This window comes from Martes martes (genome assembly GCF_963455335.1).
Source record: "Martes martes genome assembly, chromosome: 3".
NCBI lineage: Eukaryota > Metazoa > Chordata > Mammalia > Carnivora > Mustelidae > Martes > Martes martes.
Window position 1 is genome coordinate 149,716,662 of NC_137890.1, and position 27,528 is coordinate 149,744,189.

The 27,528-nt window shown below is 52.8% G+C and overlaps 1 protein-coding gene across 5 annotated transcripts in view; it reads right to left on the reverse strand.

Annotated features, from left to right (window-relative positions):
• The window catches only part of FARP2 (FERM, ARH/RhoGEF and pleckstrin domain protein 2), a 110,954-nt gene that overhangs the window by 2,649 nt on the left and 80,777 nt on the right, over nucleotides 1–27,528 (reverse strand). For 3 of the 5 annotated variants that reach the window (XR_013966537.1, XM_080798350.1, XM_080798349.1), the window contains exons 14-24: nucleotides 21,800–21,978; nucleotides 17,255–17,344; nucleotides 16,718–16,851; nucleotides 16,213–16,294; nucleotides 13,232–13,469; nucleotides 10,317–10,447; nucleotides 5,322–5,390; nucleotides 4,603–4,692; nucleotides 1,547–1,567; nucleotides 1,264–1,346; nucleotides 296–414 (exon numbers count right to left, since the gene is read on the reverse strand). Coding sequence is in view for 3 of the 5 variants with exons in the window: in XM_080798350.1 (XP_080654476.1) it covers nucleotides 296–414; nucleotides 1,264–1,346; nucleotides 1,547–1,567; nucleotides 4,603–4,692; nucleotides 5,322–5,390; nucleotides 10,317–10,447; nucleotides 13,232–13,469; nucleotides 16,213–16,294; nucleotides 16,718–16,851; nucleotides 17,255–17,344; nucleotides 21,800–21,978 (1,236 nt within the window). In the remaining 2 variants the exon portion in view is untranslated. The remainder of the gene's footprint in view (nucleotides 1–295; nucleotides 415–1,263; nucleotides 1,347–1,546; nucleotides 1,568–4,602; nucleotides 4,693–5,321; nucleotides 5,391–10,316; nucleotides 10,448–13,231; nucleotides 13,470–16,212; nucleotides 16,295–16,717; nucleotides 16,852–17,254; nucleotides 17,345–21,799; nucleotides 21,979–27,528) is intronic. The other 2 variants (XR_013966536.1, XM_080798351.1) reach the window with 1 other exon arrangement.

The following is a 27,528-nucleotide window of genomic DNA, read 5'->3' on the forward strand; positions in this document are numbered from 1 at the left end:
AGGGGGACCCAGAACCTTACTTGTGGAGAGAGCATGTGGGCTAGCAGGAGGCCTGTGACCAAGAAAATGGACTTGTAGGGGCACCTGGGTGGCTCAGTCAGAGGGTCCGACTCTGGCTCAGGTCATGATCTCAGGGTCATGAGATTGAACCCCATGTTTGGCTCTGTGCTCAGCAGGGAGTCTGCTGCTCCCTATATCCTTCCCCTCCTCCCCATTTGCGTGCTCCAAAAAAAAAAAAATGTCGAGAAGCTTAAATGCAAAGGGGGTTTCTTCAGACGACTTGGCCAGAACTCACTGGAGGGAGGCGTGCACACCACGCCGCCTGGCAGCACCAGGGACTGACCACTCCTGCTCTTGGCTTCGTCGATGGCGGTGTTCAGGTCACATATCCACTTCTCCTTTTCCAGGTGAGTGCTGGGGAGAGGGGTGAGGCTCAGAGCTGGCTCAGCTGGGCCACCAGGGACTCCTAGCTGTGCCCCCTTCTCAGCAAGACAGAAGGTTGGGAGTGCCGCTGGGGGCCAACCCTGCATCCCCTTGGGAGCCGTTGGGGGCGGGAGAGGAGGGAAGGCAACCACTGGGCACCAGAACAGGGGCTTCTGTAAGGGGGGTGGATTCCCGAAACAACTTTCGAGTCAGGTGCTGAGATCCAGGGTTGGTTGCTGGTTCCTGTCTGGCTGCGCTGGCTGCTGGGGGTGTGTGTGTCCTGTGCCCGCTGCCGTCAGCTGGGACATCAGTCAGGACACCACAGGGTGGGAGCTGAGAGCCAGCTGCCCACGCAGGAGGAGGAAAGCCTCTGCTCGGGGAGGTGCTGGGGACCCTGGCTCCCATAGGGGAGAGACTGAGCCACTTGCTCACCGTTGGGCTCAGGCCTCCTCCCCACCTGAGAGGAGATTTGGGAAAAGCGGCTGCTACTGCTGACAGCCCTGCTCTGGGGATGCAGGTGAGACGGGCCTGGTCTTGAGGGAGCCTCTGTGCGCATGCTTAGGGGAGGCAGCCCATCCGTGTGGGCTGCCATGGGTGGGGGCCCATGCACGGAGGCTCGGTGGGGGGCAGCTCAACAGCACCGTGGCTACTCTGTGGGGACACTCTCAGTTGTCATAAGCTCCCCACCCAAGGAGAAGCTGCTCCCCTGGTCCCATAACAAGTGGGGCTTGAGGGGGCACACACTCTATGACTGACACTCTCAACTCTGGGAGGACCCAGATCATGACTGGGAAGCCCCCACCCTGGGCCCCAGGGGGGGCAGACGAGGAAAGCTCGTACCTGGCTGCCACCACGACTGTTTTCTGAGCTGCACAAATGGTGAAGCAGTGGGGAACAGACCGTTCACGCTCACCTTCCTCTACCTATGGCAGGAGAAGAGGCAAAGTTCTGGAGCGTGCACAGGGCGGGTGGGACCCGTGCTTGCAGCACGACGCAGGCACGTGGAAGCCCTGCGCCAGTCTACGTTGACTATAAGGGGCTACAGGAGCACGGGGGGCCCCGCGCCATGGCACCTGCCCCCCAGGTGGGTGAGCTGTGGGCCACAGGGCACCCAACTACTCACCGGTGGGTCCAGCACTATTAGCTGAAAGTCAAGCACAGGAAAAAATATTGAGCATTTTCATTATTAAAAGAGGAGTTGGACAATTCACTTTGTAAACCTGGTAACCAAACCTAACAGTTTCAAAGAGAAACTTCCACGACTGATCTCAGTTGTAAGTGACTGAAATAACTCCCCAATAAAATAACCACCTGACTCAGCCCAAAGCACGGGCAGGAAGTTGTCCTGGGACTGAGTAAGGTTCTCCAAAAGCGAGGCTGTTTCAGCCCTGTCCTTGGGTCCATGGGGAAGGGGTGGACATCTCGACGTGCTGCACACGCCTTTGCTAAGATCCTACGTGTGATTTCTGATAATAGCTCTTCTATAGAAACAGGAGGAAGCTGTAAACGCAATAGAGGTCCTCTCTCCAAAGCCAGGAGCTGTCGCCCTTACGTCTGCATTCAGGTTGAGGGCTGGCTGGCTGGGCCCCGGGACTGGCCAGTCACAGTCCCAGGATGGACAGTGAGCCTGTGTGGGATCCAGGAAATGCCCATCGCTAGGCCTCATGGGACACAAGCTCTGAAAAGGGCAGGAGCAGTGGCCAGTAGAAAAGGTTGATGTTTGTCCTCCCTAACCCTAGTTAGCATGTAGATGCAATGCAAATATGTGCTGGTTTTTGAAGGAATTTGTCCAAATGATTCCTAAGTTTATTTTGAAGAATTAAATACTTGAGAGCAACAAAGCACTTTTTAAAAAGGAGGTTAAATAAGGGACACACTTATTCACCTACAGAGCAACTCTTCCCCAGAACACGTGGATTGGAAGAATGTGCTGATGCTGGCACAGAGAGATGGAACAGAAGGCCCAGGAGGAACCCCAGGTGAGAAGGTGGCAATTGTCTCCATGAGGACAGCAGCTGCACCAATGGGAAGAAAGCTGTGTGGCCCAGTCCAGCCTCACCCAAGGGGACATGCGGAGACCATTTATGCAGTGAGAACAATGAAACTGTAAATGTGTCAGAAAAAAAAAGTGCCAGTGTGATCTTGGCATGGGGAAGGACTTTGCAGTCTGCACCCCAAACAGAAACCCTGAAGGAGCAGATGGACAGACAGGACGACAGAGATGCCCGACTTCTCTCCCTCAACAGGTATTGTCAGGCCCTCTGTGCCAGATGCTGTCCCAGGAATAAGACAAACAGTGCCTGTCCAGTGGAGTTTCAGTGCTACAAGAGAAAACCAAACTGCAGGAAAAATAAAAGGGAATTACAAATTGGAGGAAGGATCTGGGACCCCTGAGAGCAGGCCAGTGTCTAAAAACATGCCACAAAAAGAGACCAGAGTGACAGACATACTTGGGCACCACCCCAGGGGGTGACCCCAGACTCCAGGGGATACGTATGGACTCCGTCAGCCTCACTGACCGTCCAAGGGCCAGTGGCACCCCCCGAGTGGCCCAGGTGAGGGGTGAGCACCCCATTGTCCCCCGCAGGCTGTGGGAAGACAGTTTCGGATGCACTGAGCTGGAAGGCTGGGTGGTGCAGTTGCCTAAGTGATGCACGGTCCAATTCAGGGCCTCAAAAGCCGGTGCACCCACTGCTCAAAAAGCACGTTGTAGGCATAGATAGGGAGGTGTCAAAAGACAGCCAGTGGTGTTCTAATTCTGAAAAACTAAATGGAGCCAAAATGTCCAGTGCAGGGTGACAGGAAAGCTGGCCTCCCGCTTGTCTGTCTACCGTTCTTCTCCGTGAACTCAGTCCCGAGCCTTGGTTACAAGCTCAGGAGACCCCAGGACGAACCACTGCAGCTGCCAGGAAGGTCGAGCTCCTTCCAAAGACCGGAGGGCGTGTTGCAAGCTGCCCACAGTGCGGATTATGGGTGGCCTGGTCCTGAGTGATTCTTACTGTGTACTGTCCATTCTCTCCTATGATGAAAGCCCATTTTTAAAAGTAAACTTTAGAACAGATGGGAAGTGCTTCTGGCAATTGCAAATATCATTCAAACAGGCCCTTTCTTGCTGAGGGCCAAGAGAGCTGAACCAAACGTTACAGACATCTGGCTCAGGTGCCCAGTGGAAAGAGGGACAGTGCTAAGGACCATGGAGGGCCGAGAACGGAAGGCACCCTTGAAGAAGAGGGTGGAAACTGAGACAGACTGGCCAAGTGTAACAGAGCAGAGTCCAGCCCCTTACCTGTGGACATGTGGGCCAGGGGTTCCCTGTCGTGACATGGTCTGCACCAACAGTACATCTCTATGGCAAAAACCTGAACTTGGCCTCCTCTCTTTACTATTCCCAAGGATGGGTTCCAGGCTGAATGCAGGTCTACACTCAAGGGCAAGTGGAGAGAGTGTTTATGTGTGTGTAGGGGTCTCTCTCGGACCGTCAAGCAGGGTCTTCGTCAGGCCACGAAAAGCACTGAGCATAAAGGGTAAGGCTGAGGAATAGCATCACATTAAAATGAAGGGCCCGTCAGCGACACACAGTGTCTTGCTATGTCGAACCTGTAATGGGGACGCGGACATGTGACAGGCATGTGGTGTGGATAGAGGGCTTGCTGTGCAGCAGGATCACCAGTGGCCCAGGCCTGCTACGGCGGCGCACAGGTGAACGTGACCTTTCCCCGGGGCTGGCTCCCACCTCGTGGAGGGAAGATACGAGCCCAGCCCCGAACTGCAGCCAGCAGGCTTGTCCATGGCCATGCTGTCCTCCCGTTCTGAAGGTGTGCGTGTGCACGTGCATGTGCGTGAAACAAGGTGGGATGACGGGAAGGGAATACAGGTACCAGCAGGAGAAGAGCTACAAGCACAAGAAGAAAGGCTCTGCAGTCTTTAGAACAAGTGGGGCAGGTCTCTCTCTCAGAAGCTGTGTCAGCTCCACCCCATGAGCACCCAACTCGGGTCTTTCTCTGCGCCTCCTACTGAAGGACAGGCTCCCTGGGGTGGGCGGGGGGTGGCAAGTGCGTCTGGGCAGGAGGCGGACACAGGACTGAAGCCCATCCTCAGGGGCTGAGGCTACAGGCAGAGCCCGTGGCCCACCAAGGACGCAGCCATGACGGCCCAAGAGCACAGCGTGCCAGCACTCACCAGCATGCCGCGGAGGGGAAGGCGGCCCCGGATCCGGAAGTGGCTGCTGCCCGTGACCCCTTTGCTTGTGTACAGCAGCATATCTGAGAACTGAGACGGGTGGCTTTATTACACAGAAGTTTAAAAACAAGGGACAAGTTTCAGTGTCTAGTAGTCACTGGTTTCAGCTTAGGTTTGTGATCTCAGGGTCAGGAGGTAGAGCCCCATGCCGGCTTCTGCGCTCAGGCTGGTGTCCGCTCAAGTTTCTCTCTCCTTCTCCCTCTGCCCCTCCCCTCTGTGTTTGCTCGCTCAATGATTTTGGCAGGTGGTACCTAGTAACCACGTGAGTCAGCAGGTCTCTTGGGCCAGCGCCCAGTGCCCACCAGCTGGAGGCAGTGGGGAATCCTGGCTGGTCCTCTGGTCACCCCTCGGCCAGGATGGCTCAGGCTGGAGCCAACTAAGTGGCACAAGGCAGGAAGCTGATCAAGGGAACTCACTGGGAGGGCCCCGGTTCTCTGAGGCAAAGCCAGTGCTTGGTGTGGCATCCCTGCCGCAACGGGGACTTGGGCTTTGCTATCTTCCGGCTTTCTGAGGGTCCTGCACACAGGCGCTCAGAAGACCCAGTGGGAAGGCCCCTTGCTGGGAGTGTTTGCTGCCGGCCCGGCTCCTGTCTGACTTGGGGCGGCTCGCCTGGGCCACAGCACCGGCCGCCCTAACAGAACCACACACTTTCCACCTACCAGGAAAAACATCCTCTGCTGGAGGCCCTTCTTGGTGAGCTTGTGAAGGCAGCCCTCGCGGATGAACTCCTGTGAGAGAGAGAGGAGGTCCTCTGGTGCCAATCCCCAGCCACCTCCATGGGTGTGGTGCTGGCGGGCTGAGGGCCAGGCTGATGTCCCCCTTTATGCTTTCTTGAGTGCCTCTCTGGCCCTTCGACGGCACCCTCCTGCCCAGGACCCTCCATGTGTTTCCAGCCTCTGCCTCCTGCCTGGTTCCTTTGGTCACCAGGCCAGTCCCTAGACCGTCTGCTGAGCACCAGTGGCCCCATCTCGCCACAGGGTGGCAATGCTGAAGGCCCTCACAGAAAGGTTACTGGGCTCCTGGAAGGCTTAGGCACAGAGATATCTGAGTTCAGCTTTGAGAAAAACTGGGCCAGAGCAGCTGGAGAACAGCAGGGAGGAGGATGGAACACCTGGTTCTCAGCAAACAATGGCCGGTGGTAAGCGTCCACTGCCCCCCGAGCACTGGCACAGGCAGAGAGGGTTCCCAATACCACAAGGGCTTTCCAACCTAAGGTGATGGGACACTGGTGGGGTTGGAGCTCCAGGAGGAGCCGGAAGTGCTACGTGTCCCAGGTGGTCCTTCCACAGAGGAACAGGGGAGGGTTCTGCCTCTCCTGATCATACCCCCAGGACTTGGGGACACACCTCACACTTCCCCATCCGTGCTGGAGGGCCACCGTCCAGGCCCGCACAGATACCTCTCAGGCCCCTAACTGCCCTTGCCAATGGCGGGAAGTGTCAGTCCTGGTGATTCCAAAGAATTCTGGCTTGGACAATTTCCGGATACTCTGCCCATCTGTTCGTCCTTGCAGATAACTAGGAGCATGAGCTTCACACCCTGAGAACTTGCCAGAAGACCCCAGCCCTCAAATGGACTGAGAACTTCATAGAAGCCTCATGGACAAAACGGAGATGAGGAGGGCGGGCCTGGCAGGGTGCCAGCACTGAATAGCCGGCTGGGCCTGACTCTGAGCTCAAGGCTTCTGTGGCTTTGACATCAGAACCACCTTCCCCACCTTCTTTGGCCAAAGGGAAGACTGTAGCCCCTGGCTCTTCCTGCAGCCGCAAACCCTATTTGCGTGGGTTCCTGCCCTCATGAAGCCAGCTCCACCACCTGACACCCCACCGAGACTCAAGCACCAGCGTGTCCCAGGCCTGTGGGTGCTCTTCCCTCGAACCTCGCCCCCTCCAGGCTGTGGGCCCGCCCTTGGCGGCACCTGCATTCTGCCTCATCTAGACATTTCCCAGTTCTTACCCTTTGGTGCCTTGTTATCAACTTTCTTCCTAGTTAACAACCCTTGTTCTCAAATTCCTCTGCTCACATAACTAGTGTGGTTTCTGTCTCTGACTGACACACATATTTAACAAGGAGACCGGGAGCCCTGGTCATGCTGCTCAGACCTTGGAGAGAGTTCAGCTAAAAACAACTATGGCAGTGAGAGTTTGCCTCCCAACTACTTCATGCAAGGTTCTGGGCCAAGGAGCAGACCCTTGTTGCCCCAAGACCCTCTGTGTCACAGAGGTGGAGCAACCTGCCCAGGCCACACAGTCCACCCCGACCCCTGCTCTATGGCTACTCTCCTTACCCCTCAGTGACAATTCCCAGGGACCACCATCTCTAACGCACTGGGAGGGGCCCTGGGAGAAACCACCTGCACCGAGTGCCCTGCCAACCCCCAGGGCTCCCAGCCAGCAGCTCCACGCAGAGCCCCACAGTCAAGGAGGGAAAGGAACTGGAGCTGTCCTGGCCCCCAACCAAAGCCCCAACTCCAGGAGGTCAGGACCTTCCAGTACATTGTAGCATAGATCATTTCTTTGAGCTTGTAACCCCACGTTCTCTGTACCTTCTACCAAGGCTAACACAGAAACATGACTTACACAGCCACACTCTAATACATGTATGTTTGCGCTGACACAGAAACCTCATGCAACCCTTAAACATGGTGTCTTCTGTTGACAGTGAGTTCAAAAAGGCATCAGTGACAAAGTAAGCAGCCTAGATATGTAGAGCCATGGAGTAGGATTGAGAGTTCAAAAATTAAACTGGCACATCTGTGTCTATAGATAGTCCAACAAATAGCCACATGGGGAAAAAATGAGGGTGGACCCCTACCTCACACCACACATAAATGAACTACAAAGGGATCAAATCTAAACGTAAGAGCTGAAACACAGGAAGTTTGTAGAAGAGAACATAGAGGTAAACTGTCATACTGTGGACTGGGGAGTGGTATCTCATCTGTGACATCCAAAGCACAAGCAACCCAAGAGGTAAATTTGACTTCATAAAAATAATTTAAAAAACCCAACCCTTGTGTGCTGTAAATGATACCACAGAAAAAGTGAAACACCCCACAAAATGAGAGGACATGTCTGCAAATGCTACTCTGCTAAGCATCTGGGGTCCAGAATAGATAAAGACTCTCACACCTCAACAGCAAAAAGACAATCCAGTGAAAAGGTGGGCAAAGGGTCTGAATAGGCATTTCTCTGAAGAAGGCACATGAGTGGCCAATGAACACATGACAAGAAACTTGACATTAGCCATGTGAGAAATGGAAATCACAACCACAATGAGATCCCATTACATACCACCGTGATGGCTAGAAGCACAAAGATAAGATATGGAGAAACCAGAACCTTCACGCATTCCTGGGTGGAATATGAAATTGCCCGGTAACTTTGGAAAACCAGCAGTTTCTCAAAATGTGAAACACAGTTACCATGTGACCCAGCAGTTCCACTGGTAGGTATCCACCCAGGAGAACTGCAAGCACATGTTCACCCAAGGACACAAACCTGCACAAATGTTCACAGCAGCATTATTCACAATCAGCACAAAAGGGAAGCAGCCCCAGTATGCCGCAGTAGATGGACGGAGACACAGGCTATGGTGTGTGCAAAGAATAGAGCTGATGTGGTCAGTGAAAGGAGGTGCGCTGACCAGAACCCAGCAAACATGGTGCTCAGCGAAAGCAGCCAGACACAAAAGGCCACACGCTGATTCCCTTCATAGGAAATGTCCAAGAGTGGCAAAGCCACTGGATGTGGATTAGCAGTTAGCATAGAGTGGGGAGGTGGTGGGGAGTGGCTTAACAGGTACAGCTTTTCTTTTTGGGGGGACGAAAATGTCCTGGAATTACTAGTGATGATGGCACAACCTTGTGGATACGCTAGAGACTGCTGGACTGCGCGGACTTCTGTGGTTTGTGACTTGCGTCTCAATTATGTGCAATGAAGTGAAAAAGAATAAGGCCGGAGGCATCACAATCCCAGAGTTCAAGCTGTACCACAAAGCTGCAGTCATCAAAACAGTGTGGTACGGCCGCAACAACAGACACGCAGATCAACAGAACACAATGGAAAACCCAGAAATAAACCCATGATTATATGATCAATTAATCTCTGGCAATGGAAGCAAGAATATGCACTGGGAAAAAGGAGGTCTCTTCAACAAATGGTGTTGGGAAAATTGGACATCCACATGCAAAAGAATGAAACTGGACCACTTTCTCACACCACACAGAAAAATAAATTAAAAATGTATTAAAGACCTAAATGTGAGACCATAAAAATCCTAGAAGAAAATAGACTGTAACTTCTCAGACATCAGCTTTAGCAACATCTTTCTAGCTATCTCTCTTGATGCAAGGGAAACAAAAGCAAAAATAGGCTATCGGGATCACATCAAAATAAGTTTTTGCACAGCAGAGGAAACAATCAATAAAACACAAAGGTAACCTACTGAATGGGAGAAGGTATTTGCAAATGCCATGTCTGATGCAGGGTTAGTGTCAAAATGTATGAAGAACTTACACATCTCAACACCCAAAAACAAAATAATCCAATAAAAATGGCCAGAAGACATGAACAGACATTTCTCTAAAGAAGACATAACAGGGACGCCTGGGTGGCTCAGTTGGTTAAGCGTCTGCCTTCAGCCCAGGTCATAATCCCAGCGGCCTGGGATCGAGTCCCACATCGGGCTCCTTGCTCGGCAGGGAGCCTGCTTCTCCCTCTGTCTCTGCCTGCCACTCTGTCTGCCTGTGCTTGCTCTCTCTCTCTGACAAATAAATAAATAAAATCTTAAAAAAAAAAAAAGAAGAAGACCTACAGATGGCCAACAGACACATGGAAAGATGCTCAACATCACTTGTCATCAGGGAAATGCAAATGTAAACCACAATGAGATATTGCATCACACCTGTTAGGATGACTTTAAAACACAAGAAGGAAAGTGTTTGGTGAGGTTGTGAAGAAAAAGGAGCCCTCATGCACTGTTGGCAGGAATGCAAACTGGTGCAGCTATTCTAGAAAACAGTATGGAGGGCCCTCAAAAAATTAAAATAGAATTACCACATGATCCATTGATCACACTACTGGGCATGTACCCAAAGAAAAAGAAACACTAATTTGAAAAGACATACACGCCCCTGCGTTGATAGCAGCATTATTTACAATAGCAAAGACGTGGAAGCATCCCCAGTATCCATCGCAGATGAATGGATAAGGAAGGTGTGGTGTACGTACAATGGACTATTATTTGGCCATAAAAAAGAATGAAATCTTGCTGTTTGCATCGACATGGATGGATCTAGAGAGTATGGTATCAAGTGAAATATGCCAGCCAGAGAAAGACAAATACCATATGATTTCTCGTATGTGGAATTTGAGAAACAAAACTAATGAACAAAGGAAAAGAGGCAAACCAAGAAACAGACCCTGAACTATAGACAACACACAGAGGGGAAGCGGGTGGGGGGATGGGTGAAACAGGTGATGGTCCTCAGAGCACGCGTCTCATGATGAGCCCTGAGTCACGTACAGATGGGCTGAACCACTACACCATACACCTGAAACTTGGAGAACACTGTATGTAAACTACCCTGGAACTGAAGACGAAAACAAAACAATTAAGCAACAATCTCAAAAAGCTTTCTCAAAGTCACTCACCCTGCCGGGAGTGATAAGATTCTCTATGCCGACCAAGTCCCGCTGCAGCTCTGTCAGCTTCTGGAGGTTTTCCAGCCGGGCGAGGCTGTGCTGGAGAGTGGAGGTCACCTCTGTGATGGCCTGGAGGGCATCTGCGGGGAGAGACCTCTCAGTACAGGTGCCCAGACAGGTGGGCATGGGTGGGAAACCCCCCTCGCCTTTGTGACAGGAACTGGCATTTTAAAAGTTTTAATTCAGGGAATGTTCTACTCCCAACTCCTCACAGGACCGCCATCCACGGTTTTCAGCAGGCGGCGCAGCAGGTGGGGGTCCCTGCAGACGACCCGGAACTGGGACTTACTCAGCCCAAACTGATGACTAGCAGACGCTCAAGCTCGGTAAAGGGAAAGAAAAGTCTTGGTAAATAACTCACATTCTGGGCACAGCTGTGTTCTTTCGGGAGAATTGCCTACTGTAGTTCAAAGGCTAAATAATTTGCATCTTGGGGCACCTGGGTGCCTCAGTGGGTTAAGCCTCTGCCTTCGGCTCAGGGTTCTGGGATCGAGCCCCACATTGGGCTCTCTGCTCTGTGGGGAGCCTGCTTCCCCATCTCTCTCTGCCTGCTTCTCTGCCTACTTGTGATCTCTCTGTCAAATAAATAAAATCTTTAAAAACAAAATAATTTGCATCTTTAAAACATTTGTACTTTTCTCCTTGACTGGAGGAGTGGGTGCTCATCTTACAGTTCCAGTCCGGACAGGAGGGTTCAGAATTAGAAAGGGAAACTCATGGGGCACCTGGGTGGCTCAGTGGGTTAAAGCCTCTGCCTTCGGCTCAGGTCATGATCCCAGGGTCCTGGGATCGAGCCCCGCATCGGGCTCTCTGCTCGGCAGGGAGCCTGCTTCCTCCTCTCTCTCTGCCTGCCTCTCTGCCTACTTGTGATCTCTCTCTGTCAAATAAAAAATAAAAAAAATAAAAAATAAAAAAAAAATAAAAAAAAAAAAGAAAGGGAAACTCATTCACATGGAACACAGAGGCCGACACTGAGGGCGGTGTTCGTGGTCCTGATCAGGCTGCCCTGCGATCAGCTTGTTGGAATCGCTCAGAGAGTCCGCTGTCTTCCCGCCAGGACCCCCACTGACACCCTGGCCACAGTGCCAGGTGGTCCCAAGAGGGACCCCCTCGGCTCTGCCCCTGCAGGTTGGCTGCTTCCAGTGGGGTGAGGACACCTGCCTCATGGCTTTAAGGGATAAAGTCAGGTAAGAAAGGACACGCTTGGCAAGTTATTCCTCCATAAATGATGTGTGTGGCACAGTGTGACACAGTGAACTGCTGTAAGAGCCCCAGGGATGCTCCCACAGGGCCAGAGGAAGATGTCCTACCCGGGGGCAGCTCTGCGCACATTCCTGAGCTCCCATCCCATCCGGCTTTGCCATCCTTCAGGGCCCCACTCAAGTCTGGACACGAGGTTGGGTGGAGACTTGCTTTGTTCCACTTGTCTAGCGAGGGCAGCCTCACCTGTGTCTGCCTCAGACAGCACCCCGTGCCCCTCACTCAGCCACTGCATGTGCAAGGCATGCAGGGCCAGCAGGCTCAGTGGCCACCTGGGCTTGAACCGTCACTGCACTGGCCCTGGAAGCTGTTGGAAGCCAGGGATGCAGTTCCGACCTGGGGTGGACTGAGGCCCCTTGGCACCCCCATGCCTGGGTCTCCACAGAGCCACCGTGCAGTTGGCAGATCGTCAACACGCTTGGCGCCAGGCCCCTGCGGGGCACCGCCCTTGGAACACACTGACTGAAAAACAAAACGACAATGCATGGCCGCCTCGGCTATCCCCGGATCTAAGGGAGACACTTTCTTCCAACAGGTTCCAGCTCGAGCTTCCCCTGAGGCCTGTGCATGGGAGAGCAGGTGGGACAGGGCCCCACTGAGCATGTCCCTCATTGGTGGCTCCCCTGGGGCTTGAAGGACAGCCTCGACAGACCCTGTAGCAGACCCACCTAGGTGGCTGGCTTAGCAACGCTCGGGCATGTTCACCGTTTCCACAGCACGTTCGGAAATGCAGCCTCACTGGGGTTCTGCAACGGCCGGCCCAGCCCAGGAGGAACCCCCTGGGGACAAGAGGGCCAGGTCTTCTCCCTCGCTCTAGCCTCCAGCAACCCCCCCCACCCCCAACTGCCCTGAGCACCTAGCCCATGGTGGTGGGGCTTCAGACAGGCACTGCACTTCAGGTTTCCCTCAAAAGGCCTGGAAGCATTTCTAACGATTTTGTCCTTCCTCTTAGCAGAGAGAAAACACCTGCTTTCAGGATGATGAGAAAGGAAGATGTCTTGCAACCCATCCGAAAGCATCTTATCTACACTCCTTTCGGACCAGGGGAGACCAGTGAGAAGAAGCTGAGTCATCGCTCATCTTCCCGTGAGAGCCGAACACTTACTCGTAAAAACCTCCAGCACCAGATGGACACAACTAGAACCAACTGTAGGTTTCAGAGCTCAAGGTTTATGTTCTTCTGTCTCTTTAACACAAAAAATGACCAAGTCCATCTAGATCAGAAACTTCTAACAGGCCATCCTGACCCAAATGGTCACTCTAGAGCCAAGGCTTGGAGGACAGAAACATTCCCGGCAACAGGTCACTCTGAGAGTGGCCCTGCACCCCCAATGTGCCGGGTTGGGGGGGTGCCCTCAGAGCAAGAGTTGACCTTCCAAGGTGACAGGAGTCCCTCCCTACACCACAGATGTGCAGTCCAAACAGGCTGCCCCGTGCAGCTGCCCCCAACAACCTGCTGGAGCACAGCCAGTAGCAGAGACCAGCGCTCAGCACCCCGGGCCCATGCGGGCTGACGCTGCACACCCTGTCCTCCCCACGGGCAACGAGGCCCCAGCCCGGAAGCCCCAGCGGCCCCTGCCCGCGCAGCTGGGCCCCCCACTTACCGCGGCAGTCGGTGTGGTCGGGGTGTGCTGGCCCGTAGTGCGCGCACAGGCGGCCCAGCAGCAGGCGGTAGTGCAGCAGGCGCTGGATGGGCTTCAGCAGGAAGGCGTTGAGGGGCAGGTAGCAGACCTTCTGGAGCTCGAACTCTCTGTACACTGTCTCGAGCTTCTTCAAGCGTTTGGTGGCCTTTTCCAGTTCTGTCAGGACTTCATCATGCCTTTGGAAGCAGCTGGTGAACCCCTGCAGAGGCACAAGAGGGGTGCCCATTAGGATAGGAGCCGTGGACAAGGGGGGGCCGCCGGACAGCCTGCCCAGTGCGGGTGTCACCCACAAGCTGGAAGTCCCTGTGGGCAGAACAGGGAAGAAGGGCTCACTTGCAGCCAGGGACCGCCCCGTGGGACACAGGGCTTCAGCCCCCTGCCGGGACGGATAAAGGGCTGAGGCCAGAACCTGCCTCAAAGGACCCAGTGAGCGGCGCTCGGCGGAGGGAGGAAACCTCTTACCCTGGCTCTGCCCTCGCAGAGGCTGCAGGCTGCAGGCAGCAGGGTGGGGGTTCGCCCCCATCACCAGAGAGGGAATCATCACCGCCAACGTCTTCACAGCCCAAGTCCAAGAACACACGTGTATGGATTCTGAGTCTTAGATATTAAACCCAACCAGTCCCTCCTTACCTCCTGGAAGGTTTTAACAGGACATCAATTTGTTTTCCCAATATCACTAAACATAATGTCTGGGGTGCGATAGCCTCAGGAAGATGGTGTGTAGTTTGATGTTTTAGGATAGATGGGAATGACTAACTTACCGCCTGGCTGAGAAAACCGAAACAAGGCTCCGGGTAAGAAAGGCGGCTCTGAGCAGGGCTACCTGAAGACACAGCTGAGTGACCCTGTGGGTCCCTCGGTCTCTAGGACTGGAACAGAGCCTATGTGTAAGTCGGGAGTCTGGCTGCATCAGGCAGAAGGGGCCATAGGCCTCGGCTGGAGGTGGCAGGCAGCCTGGTGAGTGGACATGAGGGCCTGCGGGCCCGGAGACATAAAAGTGGGATGGAGTCTCTGGGCAGGATGCCGCGAGGCCGCCCCAGGATGGACACCCAGTGGGGCAGGTCTGTCCCCAGGTTTGTTTAGCCAGAGGAAGACCCCTGAACAGTGAAACCACAGCTGGCCCCATTGTTTGCAACACTTGTGACAACTGGTCCTGATGAAAGGACATCTTGCTTCTGCCACGTTGCTGACCTTGAGTCATTCTGTTTGTACTTTCTTTGGCACTTTACCTGAGGGAGTCCTATCACCTCTGAGGAAAAACCTTGCATTATGAGCCAGCAGGTGTGTGGACACAAGCCCCAATGCTGGCCTAGACAGGCTCTGCACATCCCACTGCAGGCTGCTGAGCTCAGCAAGGGAGGCAGCAGCTGCACACGGACTGGTCAGTGGGGGGCTGGTGTCCCACTGCACCCTCGCGGGTGTCACCTGTGAGAACTTCCAGCTCGTGGATGGAGTGGGTGCAGTGGGACAAAGCAGGAAAAAACTGCTTTGAGGGGAACATTGTCCTGAAGGGAATGTAGTCCTGAGGGGACGCTGTACTGAGGGGGATGCTGTCCTGAAGTATCTGCCGGCGTCAAGCGTGTCAGCCCATAGCACCTACACCTTCTCTTGCTGTCCTGTGGGGGAGGCCCCACTGAGGGGGCTCTGTCCCGACGATTTGCAGTCTTAATGGGAATGCAGTCCTGAGGAAAAAGGTATCCCGATGGGAACAGAAACCTGAGGGGAATGCTGAGCTGAAGGGAATGCTGTCCTGAAGGGGGCGCAGTCCTGAGGAAAAAACTGCTCTGAGGGGGATGCTGTCCTGAGGAAAAACTGCTCTGAAGGGAATGTTCTCCAGGGAACTCTGTGCTGAGGGGAATGCTGTCCTGAGGGGGACACTGTACTGAGGGGAACGTTGTCCTGAGGGGAATGTTGTTCTTGGAAGAATACTGTCATGAGTGGAATGCTGTCTTCGGGGAAATGCTGTTGGGACGGGGAACCTGTCCTTAGAAGAAAACTGCTCTGACGGTAAAACTGTGCTGAGGGGGACCCTGTACTGAGGAGAAAACTGCTCTAAAGGGAATGCTGACCCAGAGGGGATGCTATACTGGGGAGAAAACTGCTCTGAGGGGAATGCTGTCCTGAGGAAATAACAGCTTTGAGGGGAACACTGTCCTGAAGGGAATGCAGTCCTGAGGGGACGCTGTACTGAGGGGGATGCTGTCTTGAAGGAACGCTGTCCTGAGGAGAAAACTGCTCTGAGAGGGATGCTACCCTAAGGAGAAAACTGCTCTGAGGGGAATGCTGTCCTGGAGGGAACTCTGTTCTGAGAGGAATTCTGTCCTGAGGGGAATGGTGTCCTGGAGGGAACTCTGTCCTGAGGGGAATGCTGTCCTGAAGGAAATGCTGTCCTACAGAGAAAACTGCTCTGAGGGGAATGCGCTCCTGAAGGGAATGCTGTCCTGAGGGGAATGCTGTCCTGGGGAGAAAACTGCTCTTAGGAAAATGCAGTCCTGCAGGTGGGGGGATGCTGTCCTGAGATTAATGCTGTCCTGGGGGCCAGGAGATGCTGTCCTGAGGAGAAAACTGCTCTGAGGGGAATACTCTCTTGAAGGGAATAATGTCCTGAGGGAGAGCTATCCTGAGGGGAGTGCTATCCTGCTATCCTAGCTTCCTGAGGAGGATGCTGTCCTAAAGGGAATGCTGTCCCGAGGAGAAAATTACTCTGAGGGGCATGTTGTCCTGGAGGGAATGCTGTACTGGGGAGGATGCTGTCATGAGGAGTAAACTTCTCTGAGGGGAAAACTGTCCTAAAGGCAATGCTGTCCTGAGGGGAAAGCTGTGCTGGGGAGGAATGCTGCCCTGAGGAGGATGCTGTCCTGTGGGTGTCGCTGTCCTGGGGACAATGCTGAGGTTGCACTGTCAGTTGCTAGGGGTAGAGTCATCATAGCAACCCACACTACCTTTAACTGATGCATGTTCCTGAGCAGGATGTCCCCGATTCGTTGATGACCGCCTGTGACATGGGTGTCAGAAGACCCCTCCCTGGAGTAGAAATGAACAATATGGTCAAAACGTTGTTAAAGCTTGTGCACTCTACTCTGGTGGATGCTTGTGTGACTGGCTGTCCTAGTTTAGAGACAGAATGGCAATGAGATGCTTGAGGTGGAAGGCCCATATTTGACAGAAACAGTTAACATCTGATCATTCTCTAAAAGATGGTAATCGGCAAAAAAAGGGATCATCTACTTTTGACTTACATCTTTCATTCTCCTTTCTGGAAAAGGATGAATAAAAGTAGCTGTTATAAGTTTACCCCTCCCCCAAGTTTAAAAAATATACTTCAATGAAACAATGGTTCTTGTGAATTAGTTTCTGAAGCTGGGAAGTTCCTGAGAACAGGGACAGGGTAGAGCTGTCCCACGTGGGGGTCCAGTGCAGGGGCCGCCCGTGTGTGAAGAGTGTTACCAGAGCGCCAGCCTCTGCTCCACCTCACGCAGGAAGCCTCTGTGGAACTCATAGATGGGGTCTATGTTGGAGAAGAGCAGGGTCATCAGGTCTGCGGGCATGGCATCCTCCTTGACCACAGCACTGCGGAACCACTGCAGGAAGAGTCAGGGTGACCAAGGGACCTTGCCCCTGAGGGTCTGAAGCCACAGGGACACCCAGCACTGACCCCAGAGTCCCCACTGGGACAGCCCAATCAGTGCTACAGCTTATCCTCTTGGCAGACCACCCATTTTCACATTATAAGAAAACAATTCTGGGTGAAAAGCTTCAAATGGATACTCCTAGTTTTATAAAAACATTGGATACAATATTCTGACCTTCGATACACTTTAAGGCAAATATATTTAACCAAACATAAACATTTACGTTAACCAAACATAAACATTTACGTCTCATGAAGGCCAAGAGCTCCTTCTCAGGAGGGATCTTCCAGCTCTGGTTAGATTTAGGAAGTATTAATGAAGACAAAGTAATAAAGGAACTTTGGTTTCATACCACAGTGAGAACTTCTAAATCCTTCAGGTATGTTCTTTCTGTAGCGAGAATCTCCTTGGCTATGAAATAAGCCTCATCTGCTGCCGTGCTCTGCAAGAAGCACAGAGCACGTGAGCATGTGTCTGTCAGCCACGTCGCTGAGGTTCACGGCTCACGCTTCCTTCTGCTCCAATTCACACTATCACGTGCTTTTCATCTATAATTCTTGACCAGATTTCCTTCTGAGTAAAAATATAAACACAGTTGGATCTCCCTCACATGTTTTTCTCATTTTATGTTATTCCCTTAAAAAAAAAAGATTTTATTTATTCATTCTGAGAGAGAGGCTGTGCACACACAAGGGGTGGGCCGAGGGGAGAGGCAGAGGGAGAAGCAGACTCCCCGCTAAGCAGGGAGCCCGACACGGGGCTAATTCCAGGACTCTGAGATTTCGACCTGAGCTGAAGGCAGACACTTAACCATGTGAGCTGTCCAGGCGCCCCTATGGTGATCTTTCTGAGGAAAAAAATAAATCACTGTTCAAATATCAACATCTATTATTGAAGCTTATTACTGGTTTTGTGATCAAATTATTGTTCTGGTATCACTACCAGGGCTGTAGCTGATGTAGACACACGCATGTGTATACATGCATATATGTGACTCTAAAAGATTAAGTCTAACTTCCAAATGTCATTAAAACTGCACACACAGTCCTAACTGTGCCCCATGTTAGAGCACTGGGCCAGCTAGCACACTTGGATGGTGGGGCCAGAGACGGGCCAGCCCTAGGAATTCTCAGCTCTCCATCAGGGCCTCTGCCTGACATTCAGATGCTGGCAGCCAAGTCAGGAGTGGGAACCTGGGCCCTACCAGCCCCAGCTCTTGGCATGCCAGCTGTGGACAGGCATCATGCTGCACCTGGGCAGGCCTGTGTCTTGGCCCCACAGGGCCCCTCCACAACCTGAACACCTCAGGGAGTTGCTTCTGTCAAAGTCCAGCTCAAAGGCCCCTCCTCTGTCCTTTCCCACCTGGTGGAGCCGTGGTTCTGTTCCATCCCCAGCATGCTCCCCTGTAGCTCCTCCACCAGGCGGAGGACCTTAGGGTTGACTGTCCCTGAGCCCATCATGCACACATCCACAGAGCACGGGCCAGTCCCAAACAGGCTCCCAAGACGTGCCCAGGAAGAGAGGTCCCTGCCCTGGAGCTGACAGTTATGGAAGTAAAAGCAGAAGGGGTTGGGCTGGAGAGGCCCAGCGGTGCAGGGTAGCCACAGCCCCTAGCAGAGGAGATGGGGCAGCCTGGTAGTGGGAAACAGGCTGGAGGTCAAGGATGAGGGCAGGCATGAGATAAGCGAGCTGGTTACTGGTGGGGAAGGCAGGGGGGTCCTCCAGGGTCTCTCAGAGCACAGTGGGTGCGCTGGGTCCCCAGGACAAGGCTGGCTGCCACACTGAGAGCAGCCCAGGAGGCTGGGGCTCAGCAGAAGGCCTCTGCACCATCTGGGCTCCACCGTCAGGCAGGACCCCAGACACAATCTCAAGGTCAATTCTGGTGTGGGTAGAGGTCCGAGGGACAGAGAAGGCAAGGGTGGCCTGTTTTTAGGCCCAAACCAAGGGAAAAAGCTGCTATCCCTAAGGTAGCTGGTTTGGGGAGGAAGGTCAAGGGGTCAGGTTTGCGTGAGTCTGGGATGGACCTCAGATGTCAGCTGGAAGTTGACAGGGGAGGCTGGGCTGGAGGCTGATATTTGGGGGCCCACATCTTCCCTGTGCCCCCAGCCCCCAGGTGAAGTTTACCAGAGGCTGCAGTGTTCTCGCAGTGGTGACACAGGCACGTTCCTCCTGTGTGCCCTGGAGACCACAGCTATGGCTGTGTCCCCTCCCCCATACCAGGAATATTCCACGTGACCCACTCTTCCCAAATAATCAACAGCCGCTCTGTCCTAGTGGCCAGGTGAGCCTACTCTGTGTTCTCATGATGCTGGGGTCCTGCTAGCATCTTGGAGCACCCACCCCTGGTCCCTGGAGCTCTGTCCCTCTCCCCACAGAGTGACAATCCTCATGCTCTCCAGTTCTTTCTTTTTAGGCTTTGTGCTATTAAAACACGACTTTTTCAAATCCCAATTCACTTTACGAATGTCACATCTCCTCTGGAGTTTGGTGTGCCCAGCAAGCTCTCTGGGGTCAGAGCCAGCCCCAAGAGGCCCACGTTCATGGTCAGGAGGCTCGAGGCCCCCACGATTCTGCATGTCCACGTGTGTGCATGGTCAGCAAGCCAGCTTCCTAACTGCAGTCCCCTCTGCATGAGGTCCCCAGTGGCACCTCAGCCCTGAGTGTATCCTGCAGAAACAGGGTCACCCTGAGGTTCTAGACCCACTCGTCTCCTGTGGGGGGTGAGGTGCCCCGAGAGAAATGCTCAGAAACACAGCCACGGCGGTGTCACTAAGGAGCTCACAACCATGTCCCAGAGGCCCTCAGTTAGTGACAGGGGACACCAGGAGTGCAGTGGTCAGGCGTGCTCACAGATGACCTGTGTATCCAGGGCAGAGACAACCTCTTAGGGCACCTCTCAGGGGAGCTGCTCCCTGGGAGCCACCTGGCCGGCCGGCCAGGGAGCGAAGCGAGTTCCCTTGAGCTGGTGGCACCGTGGCCAGCAACTGAGACCCATGCAGCACCTCAGCCTCCATACCTGCCGGCCATGGTTGGTCCTCATGGAGTCCTAGCGGAAAGAGGGGGACATGGGACACATTGGTGCAGAAGATGCCAGGGAGACCAGCGGGCACAGGCACTCCCGCGCAGGGGTTGGCACACAGCCGAGCAGCCAGATGTGCAAGGAAGGCCCACGGCGCCAAGTTCCCTGAGCGGCCTGGCTTGCAGTAGGAACATGAAGCCTGCAGCTCTCAGCACTCACTTGGAGGGCTGCCCCGGCCATCATCTGGGAGTCCACTGGCACCCACTGCCCCTTGGCTGCACAGCCCCCACCAGCTGGGTGGCATGCGGGGCTGGCAACCATGGGGCAGCGCTGTTGGCAAGGAGAGGAAGCAGGGGCAGCTCTGGTGGGGGGCATATCCTGGGGTCCCGGTGTGCAGGTGCAGGCCCCAGCCTCCTGCTCTGAGGCCTGGTCTGGATGTGAATGCCATGGCCACCTACCATGACCCAGGCAGTGACTCTCTGGTGTTACAGTCATTGCCCTACAGAACCATCTAAAGGGCTATTTTTTGTAGTGCAGAAAAGTATAAGTTAACATTTCAGTTTTTTACACAGCTTTCTAGCTGTTTCTGCACTAAAACAACAGTGAGCTAAACGGATAGACATTAGGTTTCAAAGTAAATAAATAAAAACATCCTCAACCCAATCATCTTGCCACCAAAGAGAGTGTCCGAGGGACCATGACTGCCCACCAGCTGGAGGAGGATGGAGGCCTGAAGGATGGGCCTGCAGGCCCTGCACGTGGAGCTGGGGTTCTGGGACCCCCACTCTCGCTGGGCCACCTCACATGCCAGCATGCCTTTCAACTCAGGGTCTGCTCTCTCGGAAGTGGGTGTGTGCTCAGAGGGCTCACCAGTCCTGTCACTGGTCTACCCCACCTCTCGGAAGCTCATGTGTCCCATGCACAGTGGCGCTTGGCTTGACTCACTCTCTGGGCACTTCAGGATGGAGCCCATGGCATGACAAGGCGTTCTTAGATGTCAGTTCTCCCACATGACAGGCGCTGTGAGGCGGGGTCCCACCCACTTGTGGCCATCTTGCTCCTCAGGGATCACTCCCCACATTCAGGGGGACAGATATCCCCTGGGTTGCCACAGTCCATAGCCCATTATTTTAACCATTCTCTTTCCCAACCCTCCAAATGCCCAGCCTCTTCGTCCTTTCCTGTCCCTTCCACAGAGCTGCCTGCCCAGGCTGCCTTGTCTGTGTCGCCACCACTCAGGTGTGGGGCACAGGCCAGGAGAGTAGGAATGGCCACACAATGGGTGCCACTGTCTCTGGCCATCACCTCATCTTCAAGCTCGGGTGCTACCACCTGCTGGCCTCTCAGCGTGTGCCCTCACTCCTATCCCCGACAACAGAGAGAAACCTGTGGGCACCGCCTCAACTTCCTACTATAAACACATACCTCACACATCCCTCCTCCCCAGTTACAACACTCCCCAGTGCGGACCCCACCCCCAACACGCACCCTTTTTCAGAACCCACTCACCCATGAGCCCAACAAGATGGGGTCCCTGGTCACCCTCCCCTAGCACCCAAGCCTTCTCCTCCCAAATACACAATTATTCAAGAGAGTGCCTAACAAGGGAGGGAGGGCAGGAGGCTGAGGGCTCCCCAAGGCCTAGCCATTCCCTTACACCCCCACCCGAAACCCGCAGGTGCCAGGAAGTGTTGTTAAATGAATAAGGGAGCCTGCTTTTGTGCAAAGGTAGCTGAGATATCCCAGGTGACATGTGGCTTTCAGGACAGATTCCACTGGGGGAGCCAGCACCCCCCACACAGAGCCTGCCCTGCCCGCTCCGGCTTCCCTGCAAACTAGGCCCACCAGCAGCAAGCTGTCTGCTGGGGCAGTGCCCACCTTGTGTTTCGGCTGCTCCTCGCTGTCCATCCTGGCTCCGCCAGCGTGGCTAAGGACAGGGCTCAGGAGGGGGGACAAGCCCTGCCCAGCTGGGCCCAGAGTCACCTGAGACGCAGAGCTCAGGCTCAGTGGGCTCTTCCGAGTGGTGGGAGAAGGCTGAGGACTCTCCATGGAAAGGCCTGGAATTGAACGGGGCAGGGGATGGAGCAAGAAATGAGAAAGGGCTGCCACGCTGGCCAGACAGCAGTTGTCAGCATGCTTTAGCCCACATTAGCTTAATGCTACCACCAGGCACCTTCTGGGAGGTGTGTAAACAAAGACTCAGTCATGTGCAATTGTCGCTGTGACACAGTGAGATGCAAGCAGGTTGGCGGCTGGCCAACCCAGTTCCAGAGACCAACCACGGGCGGTTTGGACACCCAGGGTTCAGCATGTCTAGGGGTTATCCTCTGCACAAGATGCAACCGTGATAAAAATAAGCAGCACAAAGAGTACCAAGCAGAAGGTGCCATCCGAGAGTGGCACCTTTCATGCATGTTCAACGAAAGGCAGACTGCGGAGGCTGCACACGAGGGCTGGGTTACAGCTGGGTGAACACATCTGTGCTCGAAGGACACACTTGTTACTCACAAAAAAAGTGCATCAATGGAAACTTTCCATACTGTTTCCTACTTTGGATTTTTAACGAACAAGGATTTCGTATTGGTTTTCTTGAATCATACCACAAAACCAGTATTTCTTAAAACAAAGTTTGCTTTTGACTAAGCAGAAGCCAAAATTCTGGCCTAGTTCTAAGGTGGCTGATGATGAGGCAGACTCCGCCACACATTTTGTACTAAAGGGAGTCTCTTATCAAGAATTACGTCTCAAAAGGTTATGTCTAATGTTTTCTATGGGACATCAGTAACTGTTCAATGCCAAGTCTTAAATATATCTTTATAGCAGAGTTTTATATACGAAATTAACCAACTTAGAAGCTATTTGTAACAGAAATTGACCTTAGGCTTATAATTGTATAGCCATTCCAACACCGCAGCTCCTGAGATTTCTGCCTGCCACTGAGTGCACAAACACAGTAGTAACTGGCCCAGGACACCCGGAGCCTCCCCTCCCACCCACTGCTGGCTTCAGAGCACGATCCTCTTATACCCTAGTCACACTTCAAACTCAAGTCGCCTACAGTGACAGTTTATAAAACCCAAGCTTGGCTTCTTTGGCCTAAAACCTGTACATGGGCAGGCAGGCAGGTTAGCACATAGGGGCTCCTTGGAGGACACCACCGGGGCGAGCGCCAGCTCCCTGGGTGGGCATGGGCCCCCATGCCAGCCACCCCGCAGCCTGGCCAGCGGGCTGCAGGGAGGGTCCTTGTTTTCACATTGACAAATATGGAGCTCTGGAAGGCTGCAGTGCGCTGTCAGGGGTCCTGCCCAGGGGCTTCTGGGGGTGAGCTAGCAATGTGATGATGACAGAATTTTCCTGTGGGATTTCTCACCACTACACACTCACTGATAGTGCAAACCTGGACACTGTTGAGTATGAAATTATTAACAACCAGTTTATTAGAAGTTGCTTTTATTACACATGTTGAGATATGCTAAGCAACCTAAAATCACATGGAATTCTTTTGTTTCCCCAGCCCACACAGAGTGCAGGAGCCGAGGGCTCTGCTGGTCCCTGCAGTGTGGAGGACCCCCTGTGTGGGGAAGGGGCGGGTTTCCAAAGACGAGCTACTTATGATTCATACTCCAAAACCCTTTTGGTACCGAATAGGCCCAGAATTGTGTAATGAGATACTTTTACACACGGAGAATTCAGAAAAAAGTCCAGAAGCTACTAGCAACAGGTCTTATTTTTCAGTTGTACCAAACTGTGAGAGCCCGTGTCTCACACTTACTGGTTACGAAAATAGGCTAAGCTCAGTGCTCCACTCTGTCCCCCAGTGCCTCACATAGCATCTCCCTTGAAGACGGGCAGTCCTACTGCAAGTTAATAGTGGACAGTTTCCCCAAAAGTGGCTACAGACTTGACTTCATATTTAAAGAATAGAAGGTGGAGCTCAAGTTGGTGGTCCCCACGGAAGTGTCGGGAATGGGCTCCCGGGGGCTGTGGGGCCCGGCAAATAGGGCGGGGTCAGGGCGCACTCATCGGGCCATTGAATTAGAGAATGCAACTTCTGATAAATGGCTCCTTGGTGATGAACTTGTGAAAGGAGCTGCCCCTGCAGGAGAGACTGCTCATTTGGAAAAAACTATTGTGCTTCTAGGGAGGTTCAAAGTTATCTTTGATATGATCACTGTAGACATTGACTCATAATTTAGTGAACAGATTAAAAAGTACCACAAACTGCCATTAAATATTTGTTTTTATTAAATCTGTCAGCTACAGCAAAGCATTATAAATCATGTCTACTTCACATTATGTCAACCCAGATCCTACCAGACAAAGTAAAAGTGTGGGGAGATGAGCTTTCAAGCCAGTGGCACAGGCACGCAGCCCATCTGCACTCGAGGCTGTTTGGAGGGTGCACCCATGGCTCCAGGCCCAATCCTGTGTGGGTCAGCCTTAACACCACGTGTACGAAGTTCCCTATGCACGTGCTCCACCCGGAGAACACAGGCATGGGGCATGGCTCTGTAGGGTGCACACTGGGAGAGGCAGAAGCCAGGGTGCTCAAGGCCGGCGGCTCTGCACCATGTGCTGGTGGGTGTGCAAAGGCACTACCGTTAGAAACTCCCTGCTGCGGGGCACCTGGGTGGCTCAGTGGGTTAAGCCTCTGCCTTCAGCTCAGGTCATGATCTCAGGGTCCTGGGATCGAGTCCCACATCGGGCTCTCTGCTCAGCGGAGAGCCTGCTTCCTCCTCTCTCTCTCTCTCTGCCTGCCTCTCTTCCTACTTGTGATCTCTCTCTGTCAAATAAATAAATGAAATCTTTAAAAAGAAAAAAAAAAAAAAGGAAACTCCTTGCTGCAGGGAACCTCATTAACACTGACAGTGCACACCAGAATGCGGGTCTTAGGGTTTTTTTAAAAAAAATGCTGAACGTCGTTTTAGATACCACAGAGTACACTTAGCCTTAACTGCCATGGAAAGAATCTTAAACATTTGTAAAAACAGATGCCTGTGTCCAAGGTCCTCCACCAAAAAATTGCAAGAATATTTTTCTGAATTACTAGAGTCCCTCCCATCGAATCCACTTAGACACAAGGGGGTGCTCTGCCGTTCCACTGCAGCATCAAGAATGACTGATTCCTTTACTTGTGCTCCAGGGACTTTTGGAAATTCTTCAATTTCCAGCATCAAATTATTTGAAACTGATAGACACAGACAGTAGTTACATTCTACTGAACTCCACATTCCCGCTGGAGGGGGACCACGCCATCCAACCTGTGGTTCAAGACAGGTCCTGCGCTCAAAGGCGCAAGTTAGAAGGTCTGATCATCTTCAAGGACATACATTTAAAACATTTAAAACTGTCAACAGTAAGTAACTCTGACAGGTGATTTTATTTTAAAAAATTTCTAAGTATTTGTTTAATAATTTTTGAAACATCATTTTAAAAAGCACAGTATTATCCTTCTATGTTCCCCTTCACTTTATTCACCTATGTGGTGAAAGATCAGTATCAGAATTAGAGCAAAACTTAAGCTTATTTTCATTTCATACCATTAAATTCTTCTTCAGAACTCTAATAAACAATCTTGAAAATTTTGCCTGAAGTAGAAGAAGAATCGGCTTTGGTTTGGAAAATTCAGGGTCACGTCTGAAGGTTAACATGACAGTAAGAGTAAGATCCAGAAACTCCCTCTTTGGCTTGAACAATGGGTCGTTAATTTTGTAAGATGAAAAAACTATACTGTACCAAGAACCCAAGTAAATGTGAGCTTAACAAGTTAGCAGAAAACTAATTCTGGCTCCACTTTTGGACCAGGATGTTGCGAGTCCCTTTTACCCAAAATCTGGCTCAAAAATAAAAGCGGGAGGAAGAAAAATGGCTGGTATACAGGAGTACAAATATTAGTTCCTCTCACTGTCATTGCAGGCCTCCTCTGCCTCATCTCTGCCACTTGACAAATGGCAGAGCAGGGTCTGACCTGTGCTGTACCCCTTCCATGGTGCTGGGGGGCTCACCCATGGCCACACCCACAAGGCTGTGAGCAGGTGTCTGGCACACAGGGATCTTGGGGTGTGAGTATGGCTGGGGTGACCCCAAGTTCAGAGGGTGACGTCAATACACATGGTGCCCCCAAAAAGCACCTTCAGTCTTTCCTTGTTAAGGAATAAACAAGACTCCCTGTTAAGGAAAATATGTGTTCTAGCCTACAACACAGTCACACAGATCAGCACCTGCAGGTATGGAGTCCCCTGCGTGTGGGTTCTATCAGAGGACACAGCTTGTCTACAGGTCTTTGGAACTGCCGGTGCAACAAGGGCAAGGTACCCCAAACAAACTATCCCGAGAAACCAAAGAACCTGCAGGTGATGCTTGTCAGGAAAGAAATGTAACCTGGGTTAACGTAATTCAAAAATAAGAGCCATATAGTTTTTACCCTTGTAACCAGTTTTTACCCTTGTAACCCAGAGATGGGATGGAAAAAAGAAATGCTTTTGAGCAGTTTCTTGAAATCTGGATTTGTGAATAAAATACCTCCTTGGGGAACCATTCATGTCACCAGTTTACCGAGTGGGGCCACCGGGCAGGGAGCAGGGCCCGTGTTGTCATGGGAAGGAATGGGCATGCCCGTGATGCACTATATCCCCCAAGTGGGGAAGTGACCACCCGTGCAGGGTTCTGGGGAGTCTGTGCTGACAGCACCCTGCTCCGGAGTGCGGCAGGGCATAGACACCAAGCTCCAGGAGGAACACACTGCCAGGTGTGTCCTGCCCTGGGTGCTGGGCACCGTGAGCCCCCAGAGGAGACCAGCACCTGCTGCCAGGAGCGCCCAGAGAGGCCATGAGCCCGCCCCCACAAGGCTGGCTACAGCCACTGACTAGAAAGCGGGGCATATCCACCAAGCTCCAAGGCCTGAGTGGGGCTGGGCAAGTGTGGAGGCAGCAAAAGCTTGCAATGGCCAAGCGGGAAACTCGAGTTCAGAACTGGGGTGAAGACCTGGTCAGAATGTGAGCAGCTGCTATGTTTTGGGTCAGAGATTTTGTAGGGTAGACTCTAGCTGACGGGGGGACAGGGGGAGAAGGGGAACAGTGTTCTCACCTTCAGAATTAAGAAGCCAACAGCAAGTGTTCTGTGCGCCCTATGAGCTTAAGGACCCCGTGTTTTTCCCCAACACCGCGAACAGCGCCGTCACGGGCCACCACCTCGAGGACATGGTGTCGGGCCAGAGGAACAGAACACGGCACCCGAGTCTGCATCTGCACACTGGCCATGCCTGTCGGGCCCGAGGGGATAGTGCCGAGAGTGCGCGAACACTGTGAGAACGCACGGCACCTTCCCCTGCTGGCCTTCCACAGGGACGTCAGCATCCCTACCTGAAGTAAGACTGTCTGTGGAGCTTCACGGTGCCTACTTGTTGCTCAGAAGCCTATGAAAGTGAAAGCGGCGTCAGCAAAGAGGTCGTGAAAACAATATGTGGCAGTTTCAGGGATTCATTTAATATGTGAGACAACCTTTAATATACGCAAATCAAAACTAAAAACAAGAAGAGGGAAAGGAAGCTAAAAGGTCCATATAAAAGTTCGTAGTAAATCTTTCCTTATTTTATTGAATAAACAATT